This window comes from Filicampus tigris, chromosome 16, assembly GCF_054856515.1.
Source record: "Filicampus tigris isolate MCC_2025a chromosome 16, RoL_Ftig_1.0, whole genome shotgun sequence".
NCBI classification, from domain to species: Eukaryota; Metazoa; Chordata; class Actinopteri; order Syngnathiformes; family Syngnathidae; genus Filicampus; species Filicampus tigris.
Window position 1 is genome coordinate 4,499,573 of NC_141232.1, and position 15,153 is coordinate 4,514,725.

The 15,153-nt window shown below is 41.8% G+C and overlaps 2 protein-coding genes and 1 long non-coding RNA gene across 5 annotated transcripts; 1 reads left to right on the plus strand and 2 right to left on the minus strand.

Annotated features, from left to right (window-relative positions):
* Positions 1 to 17: 17 nt before the first annotated feature.
* tmem184a (transmembrane protein 184a) lies at positions 18 to 11,014 on the minus strand. Of its 2 annotated transcripts, XM_086056399.1 has the most exons (10): positions 10,829 to 11,014; positions 10,090 to 10,382; positions 9,458 to 9,679; positions 6,602 to 6,767; positions 4,680 to 4,770; positions 4,342 to 4,417; positions 2,620 to 2,711; positions 1,744 to 1,913; positions 1,478 to 1,675; positions 18 to 1,214 (listed from the first exon to the last, which is right to left on the minus strand). In XM_086056399.1, the coding sequence occupies exons 3-10, from the start codon at positions 9,677 to 9,679 to the stop codon at positions 982 to 984; spliced, it is 1,248 nt and encodes a 415-aa protein (XP_085912525.1). In that variant the 5' UTR covers positions 10,090 to 10,382; positions 10,829 to 11,014; the 3' UTR covers positions 18 to 981. The 2 variants fall into 2 exon arrangements, with proteins under 2 accessions (XP_085912525.1, XP_085912524.1); XM_086056398.1 differs by lacking the exon at positions 10,829 to 11,014 and having other exon boundaries at positions 10,090 to 10,726.
* A 295-nt stretch (positions 11,015 to 11,309) lies between these two features.
* Positions 11,310 to 12,651, minus strand: psmg3 (proteasome (prosome, macropain) assembly chaperone 3). 2 transcript variants are annotated; one of them, XM_086056293.1, is made up of 3 exons: positions 12,498 to 12,651; positions 11,788 to 12,016; positions 11,310 to 11,709 (listed from the first exon to the last, which is right to left on the minus strand). In XM_086056293.1, the coding sequence occupies exons 2-3, from the start codon at positions 12,004 to 12,006 to the stop codon at positions 11,557 to 11,559; spliced, it is 372 nt and encodes a 123-aa protein (XP_085912419.1). In that variant the 5' UTR covers positions 12,007 to 12,016; positions 12,498 to 12,651; the 3' UTR covers positions 11,310 to 11,556. The 2 variants fall into 2 exon arrangements, with proteins under 2 accessions (XP_085912419.1, XP_085912418.1); XM_086056292.1 differs by having other exon boundaries at positions 12,512 to 12,636.
* On the plus strand, positions 12,271 to 14,725 carry LOC147134232 (uncharacterized). The gene is made up of 3 exons (XR_015090185.1): positions 12,271 to 12,331; positions 13,428 to 13,553; positions 14,706 to 14,725. It is a non-coding gene; the product is annotated as an uncharacterized LOC147134232 (long non-coding RNA).
* The last annotated feature ends 428 nt before the right edge of the window (positions 14,726 to 15,153 follow it).

Genomic DNA, 15,153 nt, shown 5'->3' on the forward strand with positions numbered 1-15,153 from the left:
ACAAATGGCCAGTCTACTATTTTTAAAATGTATTTATTGTTTTTAAAATCAGTCTCTTCAAAATACAGAAAATCTTACACTTAATATGTTATAGATGCATCTCAATAAATGAGAATAGTGACAATTCAAGTAGTGAAACTAATACATCGAGGAATAAAAAAGAAAATACTTTCCCAAAAAGCCAATTCTGACCTGGTTTCTATCTTAAAGATCATTTTGATTGTTTATGTAAAATGCAAATTTCTTGAGTTGGTGAATTTGCTGACGAGTTTCACTTTTTGAATTAACCTATTGAAATAAGTTACTTTTTCCACGATATAACAATTGCATGCACCTGTATAGTAGAATTACAATCAAATCTGTAAATATCATAATGGATAATCCATGGATTTATAAATAGTGACCCAGATAATAAAAGGCTTCATGAAAAATGTACACAATAGTGCAGATACTACAAAAAAAAAAAATCTGACTTCTAGTTGGACTTCATCAAACGAATACGACTCCCACTTTGTAAGAGGTCCACTGTGACTGAAAGATGCATGCAATAAATACAAAAGACTCTGCAGTGTTATATTGTGCAGTTTGAAGTGCCCGCTCCAAAATCAGTATGTCTGTCCAGGAACTTTCATGCTTCTTGACTCAAAAAAAAAAAAAAAAAAAAAAAAATGGGCAATCCACTAGGTGCTCCCGGCCATTGCCACACTCCTGTAGTCACATCGTTGCTTGTTTGACGATATCACAAAGATGATTAATTTGTGGTTTGTTATAAGGCCAAGAAGGCAAAATCTCATACTACTGAGCTACATTGTTTTATCGCGTTTATCCTTTCAATGTTCATTAGAAGTAAGCAGTCATTGCTCAACAATGTGTTGATGAAAATGAAATCCGATGCAGTTTTGTGCCCTGTGAGATACAGTATAACCGTTGCCGCAGGGGAAACAAGCGACGGTGAGGACACACCCACCTAGACGCGGCGGCTCACAACTCGTCGTCAGACATGATCAGCATGACTTTGTCCGACTTGCGGGAGCCCTTGGTGGCGCTGGAGGCCACTTTCCCACTGGGGCACGGCGGGACCACCTCCTGCGTGGACTGCTGCGTGTACTGCTGGTAGGCCGGGGAGAAGTTGTGGATAGCATCTTGCACCATGTCGCCCGGGTTGATGGTCTCCTTCAAACCACTGGAGATGCTTTGCATGGACGGGATGCTCTCTATCGGGAGTGTCATTGTTGGAGGACGTTAGTAAGTGATGAGGATGTAACGGCACATGTATTCTGATGAAGTTTGAGAAATGCGTAGGTAAAGGAAAGAAAGGAAACTGCCTCACATTTTAGCAACACGTTTACTCCGTGACCAATTACAGTGCAGCTCAGCCTCTGGCTAGCGCATGTGAATATCGCAGTGCCTCTGCTTGGCTCTCCAGATAGAATGCAATTCAATTTGGTGTTCACGCCCCTGAAACAATCTCACTTACGTGGCACGTCATTCTTCTTCTCCTGGTAGACGGTGCAGGTGAAGGCGTACCGCAGGGCGATGGCGGCGAAGAACATCTCCATGCAGATGATGAAGTTCTGCCAGCCGGCCGCCACCGTGCCGGCGCCGACTTCTTGCCCGTCGATATAGAGCGCGTTGGGAATGACGCCGCAGCGTTCCAGGATGGCGAGGACCATGCCTTCATGGTGCACAATTTCCTTAGTTCTCCTCCCGCTTCTGGATGCAAATCTGACATGTGGGACTTACCTTGCCAGAAAGACAAGAAGATGACCGACTTGATGGTGAGGAACTTGAGCACCGGCTCGTATGGCCTGAGCAGGTCGCTGGTGGCGAAGAAGAAGAGGAAGAGGGCGTAGAGCGACAGGCTGACGGAGAAGTTGTAGATGATGGTGATGTACAAGTATCCGCCATTTACGCTGCGGAGAAAAAAAACAAAACAGAATGGCACCTCCCCTCATTGTGGATTCATCTTTGTACAATTCAGCATTTGAGGAACATTTTGAGTGAAAACGGAACTGAACAGGTCATTTTTAGCTCTATTGTGTTCATCCTGAGAGGTTTGACTGTATTTTCAACTAGCCATCCAACACAGGTGGCCTCCAGTTTCAACAAGCAGCTAATGGGGTCTTTGTTTCAACTTTGCACCCCAGCATGCATCTGATGATCATGTTGTGCTTATTTAACTGTCAGCCTGCCTTCACTCGTCCTCGAGGACCGAATAGACTAATTACTATGGCGCAGGAAGAAGCACACAGCAGGCTGAACAACATGAGGTTATTAAAAAAGAAAAGTGCCAACGTTCCCGATAAGCACGGCGGCAAATTCACACATGCAGACAGCAGATACACTTTTAGCAATACAAACGCTGGCAAAGTGTCCGTCTCAAGTGGTGTTAAGTACTTTGAGTGGTTTTACGAACAAAAAACACAGCCAAGAGAAACCGATGTCAGAGCTGAAGATGCGATGGAAAAAAATAGAGCTTTGGAGGAGATGCTTTTGAGGTGCGAGACATCACTCACATATCGCCAGCATTACAATAAAACCAAGCGGCTGGAAAAGACAGCGGCGAATGAATGAAACATACAAAAACAAAAAAAACAAAAAAAGAGAGGCGCAGCTCACTTAAAATCCCCATCGTGGTATTTGCCGTAGGCCTGCAGGATAATGGTGATGGCAGCCATGATGGGTTTCACGATACAGAACTGAAGAGTTGCCTGGAAAACAAACAAAAACAACACACACACACAGCCTAGCAACGGTAAGAAGGACAGAGGATTTGTTTGTGCAATTATTACACCTCGCTCGACACCAGTAGGCCCACAGTGGACGATTCATAATCCATACGCTGGATGCACATCTAATGAGCTTGAATGCAAGAGCTGCATCGGAAATTCTGCCTTGAAAATGTAAAAAAAAGCTCAGTTGTTCATTACATGCAAAATTCGGTTTATTATTGTGCTATTTGCAACGGTTTAGAACTGCGCTGAGCCATTTCCAATATTTTAGTTACACCGAAGGGTGCAAAATATATTATATAAATAACCATTAATGACATACTGCTATCGTAGTGGCTGTTAATCGAAACGTGTTCACAGAGCGTCTTCAGAATAGCTCCCACCTTTGACAGCCTCTTTGCTGCATGATGAGCGTTGCGGTTGTCAAAATCCAAAGAGGATTTGAATAGACAGAGCAGACCACCTGCTGCTGACGTCTGCCGCGTCAGGTTAACAGAGGGCGTTGGCCCTCACGTGACCCTCTAAACTCCCGCCGCCACAGTAATCAGCCCCACAACACTCTCAGCTTGTCCTTTCTGCCAGTTGTGGTGCCATTTTGTCTCTCAGCGCGCACAGAAAAACAAGCTGGCATGATAGCCTCTGACAAGCGTGGTATTCAGGAGGACAACTGTATTTCCCGCCGCAAATTAATTGAGAGTGAGAAAGAGACGGACACCCATGCAGAGAGACGTTATTTAACACCTTTAACATTGAATTATTCACAATGTGCCCACTCTGTCCGCAGCTTTCATGGCGGGTGTATTTTATAACGAAGGGGACCCAGCAGTAGAGTGACTTGAGAAGCAAGTGCATTACAGTCAACATTTTTATTTCGCCAAGTGTGTTGGCAACCTGCTGGCGTTTTCCATTAAAAAAATGACTAAATCAATTTTTAATCATAAATTCCCAGCTTGGAATGACCCGAGGCTTTTTTCCTTTTCATACAATTTGCACTTGTGATAGTTCACTGGTGGCAACTATCGACAGGCCAGATTTGTTGCGTCCTCCGGAGTATTAATTAAAAGCAAAGCTGCTCCGCTTTGACTTACAGTACAAGCGCCCCAAAGCTCAGCATCTCAAATTGATCAGGTCTGACCTATGCAAAGAGAATATAAAGCACAGGGCACCTTTATTTTTTTTTTAATATTTAGTTGAATAGTGATGACGTACATGCTAGTCGCAGCATGAATACTTTAAATGAATCTTTTCTTCATAACCTAACTTCTATTCTGTTTCACCTAGGAAGTCAGCGGCCTCGTGTTCAGGAATAATTTACGTCATCCTTAACCCCCTGTAGACTCAACGGGGATGTGCATTTGCTTATTTTAAAGGGGACATTCTATTTGACTAGGTGAAATTAAACATGCCACATAAATCGTAAGACACTCGCAACTTGTTTGAAACGAATAAACAGATGCCTTTTACGTTTGCTTCCAAATGACAGCAGATCCCTCTTAAATCCAATGTCGCTCAGGTCCCAAAATTTGGAAATTCAACCGTAGCTGCCTGAATAAATGTACCTCTTATTTGCAATTTGCGATTGTCAAAGGAGCAGCAATCTGAAGCGTACCTGTTTGCAAAATCTTAAAAATCCAATGGAGTAGCTCATCCCACCCAAGCAGCATGTGCCATACAGGCAGCTTGACCTGCACAGGAAAGAGAAAAAGTTTCAGATTCACGACAGATGTCTGTGCAAATACAGTATAATGGTCAAAACATTGCGCTGTTTATGCCTATTGTGCTAACTAGCGCCCCAAGTGCCTTGACAGTCTGACAGCGTCAATCAAAAATGGGCAGTTATTCTACAAAAACCACAATGAGTGGCGCGTCATTACAAGCGTAGCAAACATATGAATTCATCTTAATTCCATTTCAGAACTTCTTTAGATGTACACGAAGACAACTCACTGGATGGGCTTCCCTCGAATCTCGGACATGATGGCACTCTCTCCTCCCAGGTATTCAAAGGACAGACTCAGGAAATTATAAATGACAAAAGCTGTAACAAAAGGGAGTTAGTTGGAAAAAAAAAAAAAAAAAGTTTGAACGTATGGTACAATACAAACCAGCTATTTTAAAACTCAAGAGTTCCAATCACCTTCAAACTTCACTGGGCTAACATGGGCGCGATAAAGCGCAATTAGTGCTACATTATGGAACAATAAATGGTTCACTTCTTACATTAAGCGGCTTGCAAGGGTTGTGTGTCTTGGAAATCCCCTCTTAATCCTTTGTTGCTATTTAAAGGAGGGATTAAATGAAGCTAATGCAGATGATGTCCAGTAAAAAAATGTGTGTGTGTGTGTAGGGGGGGGGGGGTTCTGTGCTTGCTGAGATGAACTCGTAGTCGCTGATAGGATTGGTGTCTTCCTGCCTTCGCACGTGCTGCCGCCATCAGTCAGCCACAAAATTACGCCTCAAACTAGAAACTAATCTGCTCAATAAAATGTTGCGCCCCACCCATTCGCTCTCATATTGGCTGCTGATTCATTTTGCATGGAATCCTCTTTTCCACGGCTGAAATATTTGGCATCGATATGGAATTATTTACAACGCGCACCTGTTAAAATGTAATACAGGAGCTGAAGGAAAAAAAAAATCTGCCTTTGCAAAGAAAACAAGGCTGGGTTTTGACTGACACTGTCAATGTGTGATAATGAACTATAATCTTTATCATGGTGTCATTTTGAGTGGCGTACAACTCAATTGAATCATACTGTGAGCTATTCGTAATATTACACTACCTTACAGAAATAGAAATAACGCATTTGACCTCTCAGAGTGTTAGCGTGCCATTTAACAATAACGCAAACTTCAGTCACCTTAGTAAATTAAAGGTTAAACGCTAACTGCATTATCATTGAGCAGTGATTCTAAAGGTGTGGCACGCAGGATCCTTTTGTGGTATGCAAACGAATCACCACCTAAATAGTTCAGTTTGAATGAGCTTTTTAATGGCGTACCGGTCAAAAAGTTTTAAAACACTTCCCCAAGCTGCTACTTAGGAATATAAACCGTCTTATGTTTCATGAACACTTAGGCCTACTATACCACTGTGTTTAAATGCTGGTGCTGATGGTCATACTTGGAGAGCTAATTATTATTTCTAATTGGTGGTACTTGATGTAAAAGGTTTGCGAGCCAGTGGTAGAGCTACACGTTTATCTTTGGGGAGGGCAAGGCTATTTCAGGTGGTCCGCAAAACAAAAAAAAAACATTTTACAAACTACAAATTCTTCAGAAAACGCTGATAGACAGATTATATGGTCGCTACGGGGAAATGTGGGGAAAATAAATCCCGGGAAATACCCCACAATCAATTATCGGGCCTAGCACCTGAGGGGGCCAATCATATTTCAGGGGGGGGAGTGCCCACATGGCCCCTCCTCTAGCTCCACCAGTGTTGAGAGCCACTGTTAGACAATGGACATCTGCGTCTACTTCTAAAGCAAAAGTGGACAAACTTCGCACTATTTAATGAGTGAAATTGAAAAATAATTCATACATTTTAACTAACCAAGTTTAGAGGACAAAAAAAAAAAAATCTATCCTCTGCAAAAAGCTGAATTTCCTGATAGAGCTCTTATATTGGATCTTACATTGTGCTGGTGTTCCTAATGTTGTGGCTATTGCGTACTCAAACGTAACCGAATAAGGTGCATTGTTTGAAATGCAAAAAGAACATCATCAATGTGCAGCAGTATACGTTTTCCACTAAAGAAGGATCTCAACTGGTGTGGAAAAACTCGTTTGGTCACTTGCTTGTTTTCACTGGCAAACGGTGGAAATGTGAACGGCCATCGCACGTGGGCGCAACAAAGCGCACGTACCTTCGTAGCAATCGCGAACCGAGTCGAAATAGACGTAGTACTGGTTGTTGCTGATGAACAGCAGGCTGAGCCAGGAGTCGAAGGCGTAGATTGGCACGATGAGGAGGATGCGGATAATGTAGCGCTGCTCGTTTGGCACCGTGTAGGAGCGCAGGTGTGTGTAGATCTGCGAGGACCACACAAAGCACGCGTCAAAACATCAGAAAAGACCTGCACGTGGAAATCTCAACAACAGACTTCTGTGACATTCCGTGCTTGTACAAAATATTCACGGCATCTGCTTGTACATTCCAAATGCACTTTGTGCGTCCAGCAGGGTTATGATTAATTGCTGCATTTCAAATCCTTTTTGTGAAGATATGCCAGAAGAATGCAAGCAGCAGAGATTCAAGCTGAGGAGGAATCATTAATTTTCAGAACGCAACTTGCTGCTATGCGGCGATAAGTTACAAGATGTATTGGAAAAGCAAAAGGGCTGTTTGCGAAATGATGAAAACATTAACATTACAAACAGGGCCGCAAATGTCATTTTCCTCGCAGGCTGAGTCATTGTTTGGCCTGCATAATGTGACGCAAGGCCCAACTATGTTTTGCGTATAACAACTTTACTTGCAGAAGTCATTCTTACGCCGCTGTTGTTCATGTAGCTATCACTAGATTTAAAATAGGATAATAACGCCACCTGTTGCTCCAGCACGCCCTTGACGAGCACAGGTAGAGGTTGTCTTTACCCCGGAAATGCGGACAGAATATTTTTCTTTTCAAAAAAATGTAAATGCGGACATAGCCCGAGCCAAGGCTTGCAATTAGACCGTAAAAGGCAACACCTGGCTGAACAGTAACTTCCCATGCTTTACAACGGTGTGAGCAAAGGGCAGCTCCAGTAAATAGTCCGCCTCTGTAACCCGTGTAAGCGCAGACAAGACATACGCCAAACATCTGCTGTTGCATAAATCAGAAACTAACAGGGGAAGTGCAACCAGGAACTTGCTTGTCCTGTATTATTGCCTACACCAGTCACCCAAGATGATGATTATTAAGACCCATTAGCGTGAGTTAAAGTCTGAAAATGGTTTCGAGAAGAACACACAGACCTTGCATCGTGTTCACGTTTGCCAGAAAACCGCAATTAAGTGGAATGGATTCATCCAACGAATACCCTGTTTTACAGTATTTGTTTAACTCTACTTGCTGCACCGCCTCGACATATTTCACTGCCCGTGGCCTCGTGTTCCGAGTAAATGATAAAACCACAATGATAAGCAATCATCACCAGAGGAACCCATGTGCACGCATAAGGACACACGTTCAAAATCCAAATCTGCCTTTTTAAACTGCAATGTCGCTGTGCAGTAAAACCATAAAAGAGAGGTGGCACGAAACAGCAGAGAGAACGCTTTACCGGAGTGAGCTCGGAAAAGGAGAAGTGTGAGGTAATAAACCTTTATGGATGGAACAATTGCTTTTGGTCCCCTAGCGAGGGAGGTGCGTGCGGCATGTCATTTCCCAGCCATCTCTGATTACACATATTGTGAGGCGCACAACCCTGATGCATTCGATGACATGCACATTAAAACCTACGACAGGGATGGGCAACTTAAAGGATGGAGGGGGCCACAATTTTTCCATCAGTGCTGATGGGGGGGGGGCAACATAGAACCACACACTTCCGAACCAGCTGTATGACAAAAATACCATGTTAAGGATGGACAAAATACATGAAAAATAAGCGCTCTTCATAGATTCCATTTTTATAATACTTTCCTCAATGGATATATAAAAGATCCAGCGTTTAACTACAAAGGATGTAAACAATCTAAAAATAGCCACATACCGTGATTTTTTTCCCCCAGTGCAAAGGGCTGTCGTGGATAAAAATTACAACTCAAGGATGGCACAAAACTGCTGAACGGGAAACCAGCACAATCATTTTGTTTAATTCCTCACCCCAAAAAATCATCTTACATAATATTTTATTATTACTGAGGTAATATGTTTGTCCTGCATGTCATTATAGGCCAGTATAAGATAGGGCTGTCCCGATGCGATCACGTGATCAGCTGATCCGGTATCGGGTGAGATTGATCGTTTTTTAAAATTATTTTCTAAACATTTAACAGGCCCCAAAGCTACAAAATAATCAAAATGTGCAAATATGTTTCTAAATAGCACTGTAATATCTTAGTTTTATATAACACACTAGTGTGACGATTTTTTTTTTTTTCACGGCGCAATGTAGTTTGTGTGATGCACACACCCAACAGACATGTCACTCTCCTCCGCGAGTGTGGCAGAGACAGGGCGGTGAGTTTGGCTTTAAAGCTTGTTTGAAGCGAGAGGCAAGCCAAAAGGATACTCCTTAAATAAGTCTGCCTTACCTGATATAAAGAAGCCAGCCTCCTCGCAAAACGGCATCGTTTGACAGGTTCTGACAGGTTAGCAATTGTGACACGTCCAAACGACGTAATTTTAAATAGAAGTTTAATGAATGTAAATTATTTAGTGACAAGCTTGTTCCCCACTTGTTGCATTCAACAAGGTCATAAATCAATGTCATCGTTTGTAGTTGAGAGAAGCCACGCACGTACCCAGCATAAGGAGCTGCGTGGGCTATTCATTTTAGCCCGCACAAGCCTTTCAATAACGAAAGAAATCCTTTAAAAAAATAAAAAAATAAAATAGTCATTTGCAACATTGAGTATGCTCACTTCGCTGCATGGCCCTTGGTCATCATGGTAACAAAAGCTGTACTCAGCATTTGCATGCGCCTGCCCAAAATTGAGTGTGCTATAACTGAAATTGATATTAACTAATAAAAAATGTGCGTAATATCCTCCCTTAAGTATAACAGCTTACCTGGTGGCACGTGATGAGCAAGGCGGACCACACAAAGATGCCGGAGAGGGCACGGGCGGTCATGGTGTTGAGAAAAATCTGGTCCTGCAGAATGGTGCCGTTGGCCATGCGAATGATGGTCATGTTGGACACGTCCGTCCTGTCTGGGATGATTGGAGCGCTCAAGTGGACAATGGAAGTGTTCTCCAGGGACGCGTCTATGTCGGCCACGGAGATGTTCATCTGAAGAACACACATCAGAATAATTAGACCTACTATGCACTTTATTTGTCTACACATGAAGTTGGTATTTTATTAAGTGAGGACAAGAGTATTATGAGGACAAGAGCTACTCAATAGACAAAGAATGGGTGGAAAATGACCACATGACACCATAACACCATTTGTTAATATAAAGAGTACATGAGAAAGGTCTTCTACTTGTATTGTTTGCCAAATAATTAGGTACAAATTAACAATACAAAGACACAGACTGAATCATAAGATCGAACTGTAAAAGACCAATTTGGATTAATTCACATACTGTATATGTTGACTGCCCCTAACCACACTCTAAGAACAAACTAAATTTTTGGCTAGAGCTTTCAAATTGGATGTCATGTGTACCTAATGTTGTGTCCAAGAGGGCTCACCTTGTTCCGAACGGTGGCCGAGGCGACTTTATCCAGTTGACGGTCCACAAAACGGCGAAGGAGCGTCCCGGGCCGCGTGTCAGCAGATCAACATCAGAATTTAATCGCCTTTCAGGGTCGGCGGCCGCGCGCGTGAGGCGTCATTTATTAGCGGGCCGTCGAGTACACGCCGACGGGAAGGTCCAACCGTCTCAACTTCCTTGTTTCTCTCAGGTAGGCCGCAAGCTTGAACCCTGAGGTCGAAGTCCGGAGGAAGCACCACAGTCCAAGAAAAAAAATACACCCAAAACTCCCTAAACGACAACAAACTTTAAAAGTTGTGTTTTTACCGTCTCCTGTTGAATACAATGAGTCAGAAAGTGTGTCTCAAGTGAAAGCATGGAAGGAAAACACTGAGGTTTGGGAATCGAGCGTCAGAGGGATAAACAGGTTGGAAACAGGTGAATGCGTCACGTGACGATAGCTCTGCGTGTCGTCACCGTGATGCCTTCACGGACCGAGGAGACGCCTCGGACACGGCAGACTTCTGAGGTGCACTAACTTGGAAACCATTGCTCATTTTGCATGCACACGAGTCGAAAAGGATACAGCTTATAACTGTGTGTATAAAATGATAAACTATATATCTTTTTAAAATGCATTAATGGCCCGTCTGGCATTAATAAATGGAAAGAGAAAGCGTAATACAGCTCTTGGGACAGTTTCATCCCTTAACTGATTAATTCAAATATATGCTTACTTTGTCTCACTGCAGGAAAAGTCATCAAATTCCAGGGTAAAAGAATAACATCTTGGATATAGTTAACGCTTTCAAATTTGACCCACACATTTTGAAAGGGTTAATTTAGTATCTAAAGCAGGAGTGGCCAACTCCGGTCCTCGAGGGCTGGTATCCTGTAATATTTCTAGATGTCTCCCTGCTCCAACACACCTTGATTCAAATGATTAGGATTGTTACCAGCTTTCTGCAGAGCTTGCTGATGAGCTGATCATTTCAATCAGGTGTTTTGGAGCAAGGAGACATGTAAAACATCCAAGATAGCAACCCTCGAAGACCGGAGTTGCCCACCCCTATTGGAAAGGAATCACTATTCAATTTGATCACCTTTTGAGAAGCCTTGACATGCCCGCAAACTTATCAATTGTTGGAGGCATGTGCATCGATGTATATGCTTTGCTGGAAAAAAAAACAGCTCCATTCTCTGTTAATGATAGCAAAATTTCATTCTCTCTCCGTTTTATTGAAAATGTCTTATGTGACGCTTTAGGATATTTACATTGCAACAGAATAGCTTGAAGAACCGTGTTCATATGGCAACTGACAACACAAATGAGTGTTATTTTTGCAAACTGTTAAATATGACAATAACACTTCTATTACAGATTGCTATTTCAAAGAAAAAAAATAGAAAAAGAAATCGTAAAAAGAAGATAATGGGGCATCCTCCTGTCCACTTTGCAGCCTTCCTACCAAACTTGACAACTTTTGATGAGCTCTTTCATTTGCTTAATCGCATCTACTGAGGAGTCCTTGAGAGCTAGTCCCAGTAAGACGGGCCTGTTTCCAGCTTCTTGCGACACAAACGTTCCCAGGTTTTTTCCACACACGTGTGTCAGGGGCTGAAAACAAACAGAAATATATATGCAAAACAGAACAGTGGCACATTTCACTTCTTCTAACAAATTCATCCCACATACCTCGTCCTTCCCAAGCAGCACTTTGGTGGAGAATATTGGCGTGTTGAAGTCATCGCACCTGGACTCGGGCGTGACAGACACCATCGTTCCGATTTTGCCGTACTGTGTTATGACGATAAATATGTAATTACTGAACCCTGTGCAGACAACTTGCGTGTCGATGCCATTGATTTCTTTCTGCGTCTGTCTCGACGAGATGATGGGCTCAGCCGCAGACATGGTGTCGAACCTGGTGAGGAAAACACCATAGTAGCACCACCGTAGCAAATATGAGCAGAATCCCTTTTTCCTAGGAAGTTACTCGGGGATACAGATTCTGGCAGTCAATAACAGCCTGCTAGCATGTTGGCCTGCCAGAATCTGTATCCCCTAGTAACTTTGCCTAGGAAAAAGGGATCCGGCTCATATTTGCTACAGTTACTCAAAATGATTCCAGGAATACAGAGTAAGTCACTTGATGGTTGGGGTTCTTTTTGTGTTTGGAGGAGGGGATACCGATTCTGGCAGGTGCTCACGCGGCCAGGGGACACAGATTTTGTCGGGGGTAAGTATTTCAGTACTTTGGCACAATATGGGCGACAGCGATTGTTTGGCGTTAGCTACCCCGATGCTAACATTAGCTACACAATTGCTATGCGGCTTCATCTTATCAAATGAGACAAAAACGACAGGAGCAGCTTTAGTATTACAAGCTTGAAGAGCTTCTTTACCTTTCGTTACCCACCGGCACACTGCTTCTTCAACTATGCTCATGAATGTATTGCATGGCAGTGAGTCAAACAAGCTTCGTGTTTTGCTTTCGGTTGGAACATGCGCTGCTCATCGGCGTCCAACGTCATGACAACGTTCTTCCGGGTTGCTTTCGCCTGCGTATAAATGTATTAATTACAGAATAAATTAATCATTAAAAACAATACTAACAACAATAATAAGACGGGGAAAAATATTAGTGCAAATTTGAGTAATAATAATAATAATAATAATAATACGAACAAAATAAAGAATACAATGAGAATAAACAAACCAACAAATAAATAAATAAATAACATTTTATGGTATCTGATGATTATTTGATAGGATATAGTTTTTTTTCCTCTTGATTTTTACTTTCAGTGTTACTCACTATTATGTAATCAAAGTGCCAGGTTAAGGTTAAAGATTTTTTTTCCTGCTGCTGCATGAATAATTTAATGGAAAACTTTCATACCTTTGCTTGACGCTGGTAAAGTTAATTCTGTAAAGTGGAACGAGAACCTCTGGGAAGAAATCACAGGAAAGCTTGGATTTACTATGAGCTGAGCTAATTTTAAGTCATATGAGTCTTTTTTTAAGTTTAAATTAAAACATTTCAACCTCCAACTTCATGCTTTAAGCTTGTTGTTCAGTGGCGCAGATGTTTGAAGCCCCCACATCCTCACAGCAGAGGGAAAAGAGGGCAGGAGAATTTCTAATCTGCATGACTTCTCTCATCTGGTGGTTTTCTTTTGTAATGGGCTCCACTAATAACCACTTTGAACCAACGTGACATTTGAACAGAACGAGGCCACAGATAAGCAGACGCAGCTTCATGCGAGACGAGCGCCCGAGGAAATTTTGTAGTCAACAAAAGTGCTTACGAGACTTTTTTTTTTATATTCCAGGTGGACGTGAAGCCCCAGTGAAGTCTGCAAGTGCTGCATCAGGCTGATCCGAAAAGCAGCGTCCCTGTGACACATTTGCAATGTCAAACGGAGCGCCAGACTCAGCAGAATTGCTATGCATTGTGGGTAGGTGGCAGAACGCTTGAATTTGGTAGGACAAAACTGATCATGTTGTCATCTTCATGCTGAAAAACAGCTCCTCAAATATCAATAAACATGTCATCATGAATGCATGGAAACTTTAAAAGACAAAGTGTTCAGAAGTGATATTCCCACCTGAGCATTTGTATTAAAAACAGTTATGCATAAACCTAACAAAGATGCCAACATTCAGTGGAACCTCAATTGTACACTTTGGAATATGAGCAAAGTAATACATCAAAACACGCCCCTAAGGTTGCACAAAACTCAAGCATATGAAACACCATCTTGCATGACGTCATCCGTGTCCACCTTAAAGAATCTCCACATGGCTGACATGACTCGGAAATTAGATGTCAGGCTGGTAAAATGGTATCTATGTGCTAGTATCAGAGCAATTTTCCAAGTACAGACATGAAAAACTGAACCAAATACTGATTGTGATTGCTATATTTATTAATAACACAGGTCAATGTATTATGTGTTCCTAAATGTATTTTTGATGCTGGTTTAAAAAATGTCTTTACTTTTTTTTAGCACATGTATTTTTTGAGATATTAGTTTTTGTTGTTTAAGTTTGACCTATAAAAGCTTGCGCAATACGGATTTTACCGTGCGTTGTAATTTAGAGTGATGGCATTTCTGAAAAAAAAATTCTACCCGTTGCGGAATCTAAGCCTTTTTTTTTAAGATATCACTAAATTACATCTTATATTATTGTAATTGTATTATTTGTATTATGAAACCTTGATCTGCTATAGAGGAAAAAAATGAGGGCAGATTAGATATCAGACACCCCTCACTACCAATGCTTGGCTGTTTCTTCCTTCACTTCTGAAAAGTTGAAAATCAAAGTTGCACCATGACGGTCAATTGATCATTTTGGAAGGCTCTCAAAAGGAGCTCACTTCCATTGTCTGCCAGGCACACTGTGTCCAAAATGTCACCTCAGTTGTAAATAGATTTTTGGGAGAGAATTCTACCAATCACCTGGCTAGCCGGAATCTCATACCTGCTTGCAACGGGGAAACAAGTTTACGGAGATGGACACTTGCAAGAAGAAACACTTTAAACAACACATACCGACACACCCTATTATTACCCTGGTGGCCACTAGAGTGCTGTGCTGTATTGCAGATGGACCATTTGCTGTGACATTTGAAAGCTGCACTCCAGCCACATGGGATGTTACCACAGAGGCCACCTTCCATCGAGTGTTTTTGAAAATACAAGACAAAGATAAACCGAAAGGCAGAAACATGCCGAGTACATTTGTCTGAAAGCCTTAACAACTTTTTCTCCTCTGCCGGACTAAAAAAATAAAAACATTCTTGATCTTTTTCCATTATATACAGTTAGTGAGAACTAACGAAATACTTACAATTAAAACAGAAAAATAACATTTTTGTTAATAAAATGAAATAAAAATAAAAATGCTTTAAAAAACTGACTGAAACTACATCTTATATTTATGAAACTCACTAAAACTATAACTATAATTAGGTAAATACAAACCTTCTCTAAACACTAATCCCGTGTTGATTTTGCATGCATATTCCCCTTGTACTCCTCCAAAAAACACTGT